Genomic DNA, 15225 nt, shown 5'->3' on the forward strand with positions numbered 1-15225 from the left:
GCTCTTTTCAATATCTTTATACATGTGCATCCTTTCCCTCTTTTTTTAATTCCTTTGGTTTATATTCCCCACACTAGCATCTCTGAGTCACAGATACACAGTTTAGTGACTTTTGGAATGGAGTTTTAGAAGTTTCCAGAATGACTACACCATAACTCCATTATTGTGCCTATTACTCTACATTCCCTCCAACAATTAATAAGTTCCTCTTTTAAAGCACTCTTTGAAATATGAGAATTTTTCAACTTGTATTTCTCTTGTTGAAAGAAATGTATTAGTCATTTGAAGCATTTTTAAATTTGGCAATTGATAGTTTTGCTTTTCTGCTTTTGAGGATTTTATGTTCATCCTTTATTAGAGAGTGACTCTTGTTCTCTTATTTTTAAATCAGCTCCCTATTTTAGAGCTGATTTAATTTACTAGTTTTTTCCCCAGTTAATTGTTCCTCTCTTTGTCTTAGCTGCATTGATTTTGTTTGTGCAAAATCTTTTCAATTTTATATAGTCAAAATTGTTTATTTTATCTCTGGGTCATGAACTCTTTTTTATTCATAATTGCAAAAGATATCTTTTTCCTTGCTCTCCTAATTTGCATATTAGGTGAGTTTTTATTTCTAGGTTACCTATCTATTTGGTATTTAATGAAATTAACCATTTGATATAGGCTGTTAGATAGTTTTCCAAACTTAATTTCTGTCAGGCTATTTTTCAGTTACTGCCCAGGGATTTCCCAAACCAAAACATATTTCCATATACACATTCCTCTATATGGGTAGTCTGTACCTATTAGAATGTAAGATCCTTGAGAGCAAGAACTGTTTCATTTTTGTATTTATATTGTGAACACATAGCACAATGCCTTTATAAATGCACACTTTATAAATGTTTTTCACTCATTTATTCATTATTATGTATAATAGTAGAAATATAGTCTTATGCTCTCAAATATGAGACAGAAAAGGATGTCAACTTCCCAAAGATGGCATTGTAGAGTTAGGAAAAAATAACAAAATTCATAGAAGAGCAAAAGTTCAAGAATCTCAAGGTAAAAGGTGAGAAAGGGAGGAAGGGCCTATCACTAACAGATTTCAAACTATACTACAAAGCAATAATCATCAAAGACTTTATTATACAGTTATAAACAGAAAGTTGATCAATGAATTCGATAATATATAAAATCTAGAAATAACTAAACACAGTAATATAATGTTCAAAAAACCTTAAGATCCCAAATATTTACTATTTGACAAAAATTTTGGTAAACTAAGACAAGCAACTTGATTCTCTTCAATTGCCATAAAAGTATTCTATATGTGTATTTATGTGTATATATGCATATATTTAAATGCACATATATATTACATATATACACAATACACATGTTGGGATTGAGGGGGACCTCAGAACATTGGTATTCTGGGCCAGTGATGCAGGTGTCCCAAAAGAAGATGGAGGATTTAGATAATGGGAATGGGGGCTAACAAAGACCTCTCTTTCTTCTTTCATGAAACTAAGAAACACTCATTGATTTGATTTAAAACCTAAGAGAAATGGGCCTTGATTTGGACTAGGCCTCCAGTGTCCCCTATACACACCCATACTGTGACAAACAAGAAACTAAGGCTATACATGTTCATTTGGCATCTAGAACAAAGGCACAGTAATAAAATTTTTATGCTAGTGATGATTCCCATTTAAATAACTTGTGTAACCCTATAGACTTTGTCCTTTGGGTTTTCTTGGCAAAAATACTAGGGCAGTTTGTGGCTTTCATTTTAGACGTCCTATTTTACACACAAGCAACTGAAACAAGTAGGGATTAAGTGAATTGCTTTGTGTCACAGAATAGTAAATTTCTGGGCTGAATTTGAACTCAGGTCTTCCTGTCTCCAGGCCTGGTACCCTATTCATTAAGCCACCCAGCTGCCCCCTTATAGTTATAACTTTAGTCTAACCTCCATCAAAGTTAGTCCCATTTTACATTAAAAATTCTTAATTAAAATAATTTTATAATCCAATTCAGAAGATTTCAGTAAAATGAGATAGGTATTGTCAATATTTTATGGGTTTTCACCTAGAAAAGAACTAAGACTTGTTTTGTTTGGTCCCAAAGAGATAGATGTGACCTACAGCATTTCCAGGAATAATTAATTCATGCTTTCATTTGCATACCATATTATTATTTATTTATTTATTACATTACTTCTTAAGCACTAAACTATTACTTTGGAAAGCAGAATTACTGCTTCATTATTTAATGCGGTGATAGGAAAATGCCTTAATAAGGAATAAGTGCAATGCTCTGCCAGAAAAATATGGCTCTGCCCTGAAAGGTAATGCATTAGTGAGCAAGTAAACATGTGGCAAGAGAGTTTATGAAAATTCCTATCACTTGACTGTTTTAAGGAAAAATTTTAAAGTTTTGTATGAAATACCTCCACATAATTTCTATAAGTTTATTTTTACCTTAAGTGATCAATAAATTGTACATATCTTCATATATCATGAGCTAAGTTTCTTAGATCATTTCATGGTTTGGAAAAGCCATAGCCTTTGAATTCTGGAACCATTTTAAGTAATGCACAGGAAATAGCAAAAAACAGGGTAAAGCCCAACTTACACAGCACTAAAGTCTCTGGATTGATTTTTTTTCCCTTTGCAAAGACAAGTTTTCCTGCTTTGCTATAGTTAGAAGTAAGGGGACTCACAGAACCCCTTAGGGCCAGAAATTTTTCATTCCTATGAATTGGGTAGTGAAATGACAATAACTTGGTATATTTTTGCTTCTTTAATCAAGCACATTAAATATAAAGTATCATATGGCTAAATCTTGTCACCTGAAATAAAACAAAATATCAGTAAGTTAAATCTGAGCTCCTAAGTATTGTGTTAAAAACCTCCAAAATGACTTAAAAACCTCAAAAATGACTCCTGGAATGGACCCAGCATTTCAGGACCCTCACAAATCCAGCCTGACCTTAGCTCTAAGGAAACTTGCAAGGTCTGGAGGAATTGCATGACCCTGTATAATATTACTACCTTCCCTTTTTTGACCATCTCCAATTTATCTTACAATATTGTTTGCATGTTGCCATCCCCCCTCTCCCCAATGGAGTGTAAGCTCCCTCATGAGCGAGGATGGTCTTTTTCCTTTCCTTGTAAACCCAGTGTTTAGCACAGTATCTGGCACATAGGAATCACTTAATAAATGCTAACTAATATGTAGACTATATCTGTTTGTGGGGAAAAGAATGCACTGATCCCAAACTGACCACTATTTCACTCCCACTTCCCACTGCTGCCATGGATAGAGTGCTGAATCTGCAGTCAAGACTTAGTTCAAACTCAGTCTCGCACAGGTAATAACTGTGTGACTCAGGGCAAGTTTGCCTCAGTTTTTTCATCTGTAAAATGAGCCAGAGAAGGGAATGGCAAGCCATTCTAGTATCTTTGCCAAAAAAGCCCCAAATGGGCTCATGAAGAATTGGACTGAGAGAAAATTAGAAATACTAACTCAGGATTGTAAACAGGGAGAATAAGAGAAAGGCAAACAAGAGATCCAGTCGGGGCTGAGAGTAATAAGAACAATAATTCACTTGTTTATAATACATAAAAGGTTTACCAAAACCAAGGAAACTTGGTTGGGTGAAATAATGATAAAATAATAATAATAATAATATCATTTATAAATCATTAGATGATTTATATAAAATAAACATTATATTATATAAATGTTAAATATATTTAATTATAAATAATAAACATATATAAATAAATAATTAATATATTATATAAATAATCATTTATATGATGTCTATTTTATGTCAGGCACTGAGCTAAAGCTTGCAAGTATTATCTTATTTCATCCTTACAACCATGGGGATAGGTGCCACTATTGTTCCCATTTTAGAGTTGAAGAAATTGAATCAAACAGATTTTTGACTTGTTGAAGATCACACAGTTAATGTCTGAGGTTGGTTTTGAACTCATTATCTCTGAACATACAGTCAAAAGTTCAAGTGCAGGGGTTTAAGGAAAATTAGTCAGAGATGATAATTATTTGAGGAAAAGAAACCAATTGCATACAAAATCATTCATATGACTAAAGAAATAATTCAGAGTATAAATCTCTCAACCTCCTTAAAATTCCCTAGGGTACTTTGTTGGATCTCTTCTTTGGTGTTATTGAACTTTATCTTGTATCATACGTATTCATATATGTCATTCCCTCACTATATGTTATTAGTTGTTTAAAGGCAAGATTATCTTATTTTTCATTTTTTGTCATTAACACCAGGCAGTGTAGTGAACCAGAAATCCCTGCAGTCAAGCCCCATTTCTGACCCATTCTATTCAAAATCCTAAATAAGTCCCAGACTCTAGCCCAGAAATGTTAATTTGCAGCCCACAACTTTTAGTTTTAATTGATATAATTATTTTATTGATTATCTTATTTATTTATAATATATATTAAATATTTATTTTAATATTTATTCTATACTATAATTTGCATAATATATAAATGTATTTATAAAATAGTAATAATGAAAATAATAGAAAATTAATAAACATTAAGCAAAATAAATAAATAATTTAAATTAGATTAAATTTATTCATTTAAAATGTAATTGATTAATTGAGAAATATTCAACAAAATGAATAAAAATATAATACCACAAAGATCCCTATAGTAAGGAAATCAACACTCTAACCCCTAATCCTCACACCTTGCACTGTGCATTAAACAAGCACCCATCTATCATACAGTTGCTAAATTGGAGTGAATTGATCAGGGCTTACTAACAAGTGAATCCTGCTGAATGGCTAAGTATTTTGCAGCTTGGAGGTAGTGTATAAAAATAACAACAATAATAACATGCTTATGCTGCTTTTTAAAATTTTGTGAAGTGATTTATAAATATTTATCCATCTTCACAGTTCTCAGAGACAGGTGCTATTATCTCATTTTTTTCAAAAATTGAGAAGTTAACAGAAGTTAAGTCAATTAATCAATAAACATTTATTAAATTCCTGCTATGTGCCAGGCACTATGCCCAAAGTCATACTGGTAGTAAATAAACAAAACTAAATTTGAAGTTAGGTCTTCCTGAGTCCACTGCTCTATCTTCTGTGGCATAGATGTCTCAAAACTAATTTTTTAAAATCACAAAATCATTTATCTTCTTATTTATGAGTCTTATTCATGCTATAGTATTTTTTAAAAGATGGTTCAATCATAACATCTTTCAAAAAAAAGCAGTTGATACATTGAGTGCCATGGTATGCAAGTATTGTGCAAAAACTGTATGACTACCTTTTAAGACCTTGCATCAGTGGAGAGGAACTTTAAATCAGGGGATCAGGATTTGAATCTTGGCAAATAATTTCTCCAATCTGCTTCTCAGCTTCTTTATGTATGAAATGAAGGATGACCTCCAAAGTAGTTTTTACATATACATCTAGACAACGTTAGAGAGAGCTTTTTTAACTGGGTAATTTTTCTGAATTATTTCAAAAAGGAATTTTACTTAAAGGAATATACAAGCAGTCGCCAACTTCCACCCACTCAACTTCTGCATGAATCTCACACACATACACATATATATATATCTCACAATGACCACCAGATGGTCACAGAAGCTCCTTCCCTTCTCTATGGCACAGTTTGGGATTTCTCTCTTCCTTTCCTTCTTTTTTTTCCCTCAGAACCTCTGCCAAATTGTTGTTTGCTAATGTCCTTCAAACCCACTATCACCTCAAGCACAGGGTAATTCAGAGTAGGATTGTCCAGAGGGGGGCCATACAAGAGGCTGGACTCATGAGGGAAGGGAGAGGGTAAACACTTAAGTTATTTCCTTTCTCTCTTTTCCTCCTCTTGACTATCCAGCCTCGAGTCTTACTTCTATCCTGATCTATGAGAGCCCTCGGGTTTGGAATCAGAGTTCTTGAACTGAAATCCCAGGTCTGCTAGTATTATCGGTGTGGTCTTGGACAAGTGATGTTCTCTCTCTGATATTCATCTATCAAATAAAGAATTTAGGCTAGATAATAATTTCTGGTGGTTCAATCATGGGCCAAGAGTCAGGAGACTGCTTCCTGAGTTCAAATCCAGCCTCAGACACTTAACTAGCTGTGTGACCCTGTTTGCCTTATCTGTAAAATAAACTGGAGAAGGAAACGGAAATCCACTCCAATATCTTTGCTAAGAAAAACTCTAAATAAGGTAAAGAGTTCATTCACCATGATTAAAATGACTGTATTCCAAATTCTGTGATCGTGCCAAAGTATCCCAAATCCTACACCATTTTCTTATTTCCTACACCAAAATACCTCAGAAGCCCTGATCTGTCTCTAAATCCCCATTTCCCTTTAGGATTTGTGACTAAATGTGAGGGGTAGTTTGTGTCTTTTTTCCTATTTCAGTATTTTCTGTATATGTATTATACACATTTAGCTCCTATTTGGAAGTTTTCTTATGAAACCATAGAAAATGCAAATGTTATTTTGTGTTAAAAAGAGAAAAAGGAAGGCTGTGAACCCAGAGAATAAAACAAAAGAAAAGAAATGGAGAGCTAGATTAAGTTGAAGAACTTTTTTTGTGGATTTACACTAGCAAAAGACCTCATGTTTCTCTCTCATGCCTTCTCCTACTTCTCAATCTATGTCCTGCAAAAAGGTGAGAAGATTCAGGTTATCTTAGTTCTACTGGGATTAGGGGAAAGATATTTCTGGTATACCAAAAACTTTGGATTGTTTTCCCAGAAAAACTGTTAACCCATATGGTTAGATTTTCTAACAGTACTGGAACCACACTGTCCGTCATATATACCTTGTGAACTAAATAATAAGCAACTGTAAACCAGTCTGGTGCACTTTTGTAGGATTTTAATAGGATTGTTCCTATGGGAAATACAGGCCAGGTCCAAATAACTGACAAGTTTTATGGTCATAGCAAATTAGCTGTCTTTCACTTAAAAAAGGGGGCAAAATTCCAAAATAACTTTAAAAGATGAGTCACTAAATACACTATGCTGCAACATTCTTTATTTCACTTAAGAGAAACTATTTTGACCTGTTTGGACATGAGCAGAGTTAAAATAGAATCATTCAGAAGTAGAAATGACCTAATTGATGTATTTGTACATAATGTACATAATATTACATAATAATTGCATATCTGTGAGGCACATATCTATGAATGATATGTTAATTTTTCCAAATGCATCAACTATATAAGATTCTCATTTATTCAGAAGAATAAACTATTCATTCCAATGTAATCTTTCTGGATCTTTATATTTTGCAAAGTAATCTGTCTACACTTTCAAGTATAACACTAGACATATGAAAGGAAAAAAATTCAAGCACTTATCTAACCTATCTGGACCACAGTGTAGAATTGGCAAGAGTAAGATAAAAGGCCTTTCACCAACTAAAACTGATGTAACTTAATATTTCATTAAAGCAGCACTTTTCAAACTATTCTGAAGAGCCCTAAAATTCCTATGAAGCATTACAAATAGATTCATGAAAGAAAACATTACAATGACATATATATAGCACAGCAATCTTTTAAATTTTTAAAAATATCATGAAGGGTAATTATAAAATTGAAAAGTCACAAGAGACAAGAATGCAAAATGGCCCTGTCATTTCTATAATGATAATGACTCTTTTCCCATTCAATTCACCTAAAGATCAGGCTTTCATCTTGCCTGAACCATTGTAATAGCATCTTCAAATACCTTCCCAGTCTCCAGTAATTTCACCCTTTACACAATCACTCAACGAATTTTCCTAAAGAAGCAACTCTGATGGTTCAGTATATAGGGCCTGGAATCAGAAGGCCAAGTTTAAATCCAGTCTCAGACACTTACTAGCTGTGTGACTCACTGAACAAGTCATTTAAATTCTTCTGGACTAAGTTTCTTCAACTGTAAAATTGGGGTGATAATAGCACCTACCTCCCATGGTTATTTTGAGAAACAAATGAGGTAGTATTTGAAAAAAAAAAAAAAAAAAGGCACTTTGCATAGTGTCTAGTCCATAGTAGTCATTATATAAATGCTCATTCTTTCCCTTCCCTAAAACACAGATCTCATGCCATAATCCCTTTTCTACTCAAATACCTAACTGGGAATTCTTGGAAGACAAAATACAAACTCTAATTTTTGCCCTCCACCATATTGCTTCAAGTTACCTTTTCAGTTGTATTTTATGCCATTAATGCTTTACTCATACTACAATCTAGGCAATTTAAACTATAGAAGTCCAGCAGGTTCATTTTATAGCCTTCTACATCCAGACATTCATTTAAGAGCTTCCCTCATATTTGGAATTTGTTGTCTCCTTATCTCTTGCCTATTGAAATGTACTTTCCTCCAAGGTCCATTTTAGGGCCAACGGCTCCATGATTTCTTTTCCTCCAGTTAACAGTCATCCCTCCTCCTTCACATTTTCTAATGACATTTTGTCCTGGTCTCTGTTTTGCCTCTATTAAATTTTATCTTGTATCACACAATGTACTAATATGTGTTATATATCTCCATTAGACAATTAGCTCTTTAAGGACAGAAACTAAGTAGATTTCATCCTTGACTTTCTAATCTTGTTCAATAGATGCTTAATTAATGTCTTTAATTAAACTAAAAAATATCAGCTTGTAAAAAAAAAAAAGACAATTTGTAAATAAGGAAGACATAGTCTTAGACTAATAATCCCAATTTATCCTTGACTTGAAAGTGTTGAGTTACTAAATCAGCTTTATTTATGATTCCTAGCGTATTTACAATGAAAACCATTGATTTCCAAACTATGACTAATGATCCATGAACTAGTGCTAGCAACAAACTTGAAATACAGAAGAAATATGATTATGGACAACTAACTACCTGAGGTTTACTTCTAGTGATGATGATGGGCTATAGATACTGTTAACATATTTTTTTCAAATAGTCCTACAATTCCAGCAATATTCCAAAAGCACTTACAATAACTGGCATTCATATGGAACTTAAAAGTTGGCAAAGTGCTTTATATATGTTATCTTACTTGAGTCTCACAAACTTGTGTAATATTATGAGTATTATTACTCCACTTTAGCAATGGGAAAACTGAGGCAGTTTGGAAGTAGAAAGCTTTAAAATTAATTGACCATGTCAACAACAAAAACAAACAAACAAATATATATATATTATATTTGCATATATAATATATATACAATTGCATCAACAGACTAGAAAAAGTTTTTGATGAAATATAAATCTCAGTCTTATCAAAAATGCTAGAAAACATAGGAATAAATGGAACTTTCCTATAAATGATAAGTAGTATCTACTTAAAAGCATCAAAAAGCATAAACTGTAATGAAGCTAAGCTAGAATTGTTTCCAATAAGATCACTAGTAAAGCAAGGATGTCTATCACTGTTACCACTATTACTCAATATTGTGCCAGAAATGCTAAGTATAGAAATAAGAGAAGAAAAATAAATTGAAGGAATTAGAATAAGCATTAAAGAAACAAAATTATCACTTTTTGTGGATAAAATAATGTTATTCTTAGAGAATACTAGAAAATCAACTAAAAAGTTAATTGAAACAATAACTTTAACAAAGCTGCAGGATATAAAACAAACCATATAAATCATCAGTATTTCTACATAATACAAGAAAGTCAAGCCAGGAAGAAATAAGAAGAGAAAATTCCATTTAATATAAGTACACTCTGGACTCTACCTGCCAAGAGAAACCCAAGGACTATGAAACTCAATTACTAAACATTTTTCACAAATAATGTCAGATCTAAACAACTGGAGAAATATTAATTGCTCATGGGTAGGCTAAACCAATACAATAAAAATGACAATTCTGCTTGAATTAATTTACTTATTCAGTTCCATATCAATCGAAATATCAAAAAAAATTTAGGAGAGCTAGAAAAATAATAACAAAATTCATCTAGAATAACAAAAATTCAAAAATATTAAGTGAATTAATGAAAAACATGCTATGAAAGGAAGCCTAGGAATACCAGATCTCAAATTGTATTTCAAAGCAATAATTATCAAAAACAATCTGATACTGGTTAGGAAATAGAGTGGTGGATCAGTGGACTACACTAAGTATACAATATGCAGTAGTAAATGACTATAGTAATCCAGTATTTGATAAACCCAAATGTCCAAGTTTTTAAGACAAGAAATACTATTTGACAAAAATTCTGGAAAAACTGGAAATCATGTAAGACAAAAACTAGACATGGGCCAACATTCACATGTTGTAACAAGACATGATCAAGATGGGTGCATGATTTTGACATTAAGAATGACAACATAGGCAAAGAATGATAACAAAGTGAGCATGTGATAATTTACCTGTCAGATTTATGGATTAGGGGAAGAATTTATGATCAAACAAGAGACAGAGAACATTACAGGATATAAGATAGATAATTTTTATATCATCCAATTAAAAACACTGTGCACAAACAAAATCAGTGAAGCTAAGATGAAAAGGAAAGTAAAAAACTAAGAGAAAAAATTATAGCAAGTTTCTCTAATAAAGGCCTCGTTTCTCAAATACACAAGAACTGAGTCAAATTTATAAGAATATGAGACATTCCATCATTGATAAATGGTTAAAGAATACAAATAGTCAGTTTTCAAATTAAGTTATTAAATCTATAGTCATGGGGGGAAATGCTCTAAATCACTATTGATTAGAAAAATGCAAATCAAAATGATTCCGAGATAAAACTTCACATCTATCATATTGGCTAATATGAAAAAAAAAAGAAAAATGAAAAATATCGGAGGGGAGGTAGAAAAATTGATACGGTAATGCATTGTTGGTAGAATTGTGAACTAATCCAGTCATTTTGGATCATAATTTAGAACTATGTCCAAAGAACACAAAACTATATATTCCCTTTGACCCAGAAATGCCAATTCTAGCTCTGTATTACAGAGATCAAAGAAAAAGGAAAAGGACCTGTATTATACCAAATATTTACAGCAGATTTTTTTTGTAATGGCAAAGAATTGGAAATTAAAGGGATGTCCATTAATTAGGGAATGGGTGAGCAAATTGTGGCATATGGTTGTGATTAAATTTTGGTTGTTTCAGTAGTTTCAATTATGTCTGATTTTTCATCATCTCATTTGGGGTTTTCTTAGTAAAGATATGGAAGTGGTTTGCCATTTCCTTCTCTGGCTTTTTTAGATGAAGAATTGGGTCAAGTGACTTGTCTAAGGCCACAGAGCCAGTGAGTGTCTGAGGCCATAATTGAACTCAGGATTTATAGATAGAACTCTATCTACTATACCATCTAACTGACCTGTGGTGGAATACTATTATGCTATAAAAAATGACAAACAGGAAGGTCTCAGAAAAAATAGGGAACACATAAATGAACTGATGCAAAGTGAGCAAAACCAGGAGATTGCATACGGTAACAATACTGCAGGATAATCAACTATGAATGATTTAGCTAGTCTATGGAATATAATTATGCAGCCATCTGAATGAAATGAATAAAAATGCTCTCTGCCTCTAGAGATAGAACTAATGAAGTACGAATGCTGATGTAAACATAATTTTTAAATTTTATTTATTTTCCTCTTTTGGCAACATGGCTGATATTGAAGTATGTTTTGCATGACTTCACATATAAAACTGATATCACATTTCTTGCCTTTACAATGTGTGGCAGAAAAGTGGGAGGGAAAGAGAAAAGTTAACTCAAAACTTTTTTTAAAAAATGTTAATAATAAATAAATAAGTGAACAAAAAAAGCTTTAAAATTTTAAAATTTTCAAAACAAAAATATCATTAACTGAAAAAAATTTCAAAATAATGGTTCATGTAAATGAAGGGCAAAAGGAAAATAATTGAAGCAGTACAAAGTGAGCTATGGTGTCTAATATTGTTCTCATTTATCCATAATATTAAAAAATATTTTTTCTCAAGTAATCTGTTTGCAATATCATTAGACTTGGGATAAAATTGGTGAGAAAAATAAGATATTTTTAAAAATCACTTTTGCATTATTTTTTTTTTCATTTTAAAGAACAACATAGCATTCTCAAGTCTTGTCAAAGTTTTAGGAACAATCTGTATTTGAAGATATAAATGTACATGTGTATTTGTGCTTTATATGTGTAGTATATGTTTATAGAGCAGCCAGTAGTAGAATATGATTAGACTTTTTCAAAGTCTCCCCCCACACACAAGAGATCCATTAAAGCTTTGCTTAAAGTAAAGGATTACATTGCTGCCAAAAGTTTTAGACACATCATATTAATATCCCAGATTCAAACTACTCATCACTCTAATCCCTACTTTCTGAAACAAAAGATACTGAAAATCTAAATTTTCCATGATGCCTTGAAACACACACACACACACACACACACACACACACACACACACACACACATATATACACACACACAAACACATATATATATATATATATATTGTTTATCATTCTTGCTTTTAAAGTACAAAGGGGTATGTATCTCTATACTAAATGGATTCATCCCACTGGTATTTTGGTTTGATTTGGTTTGGTTTTGGTTTGGTTTGGTTTGGTTTATTACTTCAATCTAAGCTTTTAATGTTTGTTTGTTTTTTGTCCCTCACTCTCAAGGAAGTTATCTGTTAGTTGCTGCAGTGGCCCATACTCATATTAGCTCCTCTTCTCATTTCTTATTTAATTTGTTGTGAGCTGGAAGTCAAATTTGTTATATATGTTAAATATTATATAAAAGAATTTGTTTTATATATATGTTATATAATTGTATATACAGTAAGAGAAAAAAGCTTAGTCCATAATTTAACCATTTTCAGTTAAATGCAAGATCAATGGCTTTAGTTAGAGGTTCTGGTTTTCAATCTTGTCACTTAACTACTCCAGTGACCATGGTCAATTCACTTAACCTAGTTGGGACTCAATTTCTTCATCTGTAAAGTAAGAGGATTGAACTTAACATCCTCAAATTTCTCTTATACATCTAAATCTATGATCCTGTATTTTATTGTAGTTGCCAAGGGATTTGTTTATTTTATTTTACTGATTGATCAGTCACTCTCTATTTGAGTCTTGCATGTCACAGCTGTTCAGAATTAGTGAGACTGAGATCAACTTTAGTCCCTTCATTTTCAACATAAAGAAACTAAGGCACTCACTGTATCAGTCACACAGGCAATAAATAGTTGGGTAGAGTAGCAGGTCAGTAGACTGTTCATGACTGGGCTGATTCTGGCTAACTTCAGATGCATTTCTCCCCTTTCTTCTCTCTCTAAAACCATTCCTCTGTTACAAAAGTTCCTAGGATATTTTTGTCATGGACTCCCTTGGAAGCCTGGTGAACCTTATGAATCCCTTCTTTTTAAATGCAGGAAATAAAATTCATAGGATTATAAAGGAAACTAATTATATTGACAATAATTGTTAATTTTTTCTTAAGTTTACAGATCCAATGCTAAGAATTCTCAGTCTGTTCCACTGAGTTTATTTGTATTTTCCATGGTTGACACAGGTGAGGATTTTTTGTTTTGTTATCTACAAATATTATCCTTTTAAGGGTCTTTCAATGAACTAAAGTGAAATTTGTAGAACATTAATTGTTTGAATTTGGCAGTGATGGATAAACAAGGGACTCTTTTGATAATAATCTGAACAAATATTCCAAAAAAATGATGAAGGATTAATAAAAAAATGATGAATGATTAATAAAAAAAAAAAAGAATGATGAATGGTAGGTCCTTTTTAAAAAATGGCTATTGGTAAGAGGTTTTAATATTTAATTTAATTAATTTAAATACATGCCCATAGCCTAAGAAAGACAGGAAGGTTATTCCAACAACATACTACCTGTATATGTAGTCATTTGCATAGGAGCTCAATATCCAAATATGGGGGGGGGGGGAACAACCACCGCAGGACATAAGGCCATATAGCTTTACTTTTCCATTTCCCCAGACTTGGGAAGGGTGTGGCCCTCTTGCTTTTCTAAGTTTGTCAGTATACATGTCCTAAGTAAAATCCAAACAGCTCCTATTATTGTAGAATAAAATCAGATCTAGTTATTGGGTAACTTAAACCCTGCAGCCCGTCTACATTATCCCAGCTGCGACCTGCAGATGCGAACAGAGAGTGACAGATGGGTGGGGATCTTTCCCCCCACCGATGACTCGATGGCCCACGAACCTAGCGCCAATATTAATACACGGGGAGCTCGATCTCTTTCCCGTCCCGGTGGAGGGCGGCCTTCCTCTCTGGTAGGCCGCGGGGGAGGGGGAGCGGGAGGGGGCACCTCCCCTGGGTCGGCCTTGAAGCTATAGATATGGCCTGAAGGGAGGAGCGCCGAGAGGAGAGGATGAAAAAAAAAAAAAAAAAAAAAAAGGAAAGAAAGCGCTCCGAGTTTGGGCAAAGGAGTGCAAAACAGTTTCCTCCGGCCCGGGTCCGCCCGCCCGGGCCCCCGGCCCCCACCACCCACCTGATCAAGGGTCCCAGCTGCAGCAAGTGCAGCAGCAGCACCAGCGGCCGGTCCCTTTTCAGGTCTCGGTGGACGAAGATGAGCGTGAGCTGCACCAGCACGCAGGGCAGCAGGGAGAAGAGCAGGGTCAGGGTCAGCCAGATGCTGTCCCCAGCCAAGCTGTAGATGCTGCTCAGGTACAGGGCGAACGCGTTCTCCGCCACAAACAGGAACACGGACACCAGGACGGAGCCGGGGAATTTCATCTCCACCCCTCCCCCGGAGCCCGGGCCGCCGCCGCCGCCGCCCCCTCAGGCCCGCCCGCCCGCCCGCGCTGGTTATCTGGGAGCGCCAGCGGCGGGGGGGAGCGGCGGCTGACAAGTGCCCGATAGGTCCATCGCTCCTTCCCTAGAGTTCCCCGGGTGCCGGCTCTCGCTTCCTGCGCGCCGCGGCAACCGCGTCGCCGAGCCCCCGCAGCGAAGCCCGGAGAAGGGGCTGCCCGGGGCAAGCCGCCGCTGCCCGGCGGAGTCGTGGCCTTCGTCCCCCTGCCTGCCTGCCGCAGCTCGGCTGCCCCGTCCCTGGGGGAAGGGGAGGGCGGGGAGATGGGCCAGCTGCAGCCGCCGGCCTTGGCCCCTCTCAGACCTGGCTGGGCGCCTTTCCAAGAAAGTGCTAGTCGCTTTGCTGGGAGGCTGACCTCGCACTACTGAGGGAGAGCTGAGCGCCGCTGACAGGTGGCAGCCTCGAG

At 34.8% G+C, this 15225-nt stretch overlaps 1 protein-coding gene across 1 annotated transcript in view; it reads right to left on the bottom strand.

The window, feature by feature from the left end:
* XK (X-linked Kx blood group antigen, Kell and VPS13A binding protein) overlaps positions 1-15225 on the bottom strand; it is a 43421-nt gene extending 28196 nt beyond the window's left edge. The window contains exon 1 of the mRNA XM_074300847.1: positions 14502-15225. Coding sequence (XP_074156948.1) covers positions 14502-14746 — 245 coding nt within the window. The 5' untranslated portion in view covers positions 14747-15225. The remainder of the gene's footprint in view (positions 1-14501) is intronic.

Source organism: Sminthopsis crassicaudata, chromosome 3 (assembly GCF_048593235.1).
Source record: "Sminthopsis crassicaudata isolate SCR6 chromosome 3, ASM4859323v1, whole genome shotgun sequence".
Taxonomy (NCBI): domain Eukaryota; kingdom Metazoa; phylum Chordata; class Mammalia; order Dasyuromorphia; family Dasyuridae; genus Sminthopsis; species Sminthopsis crassicaudata.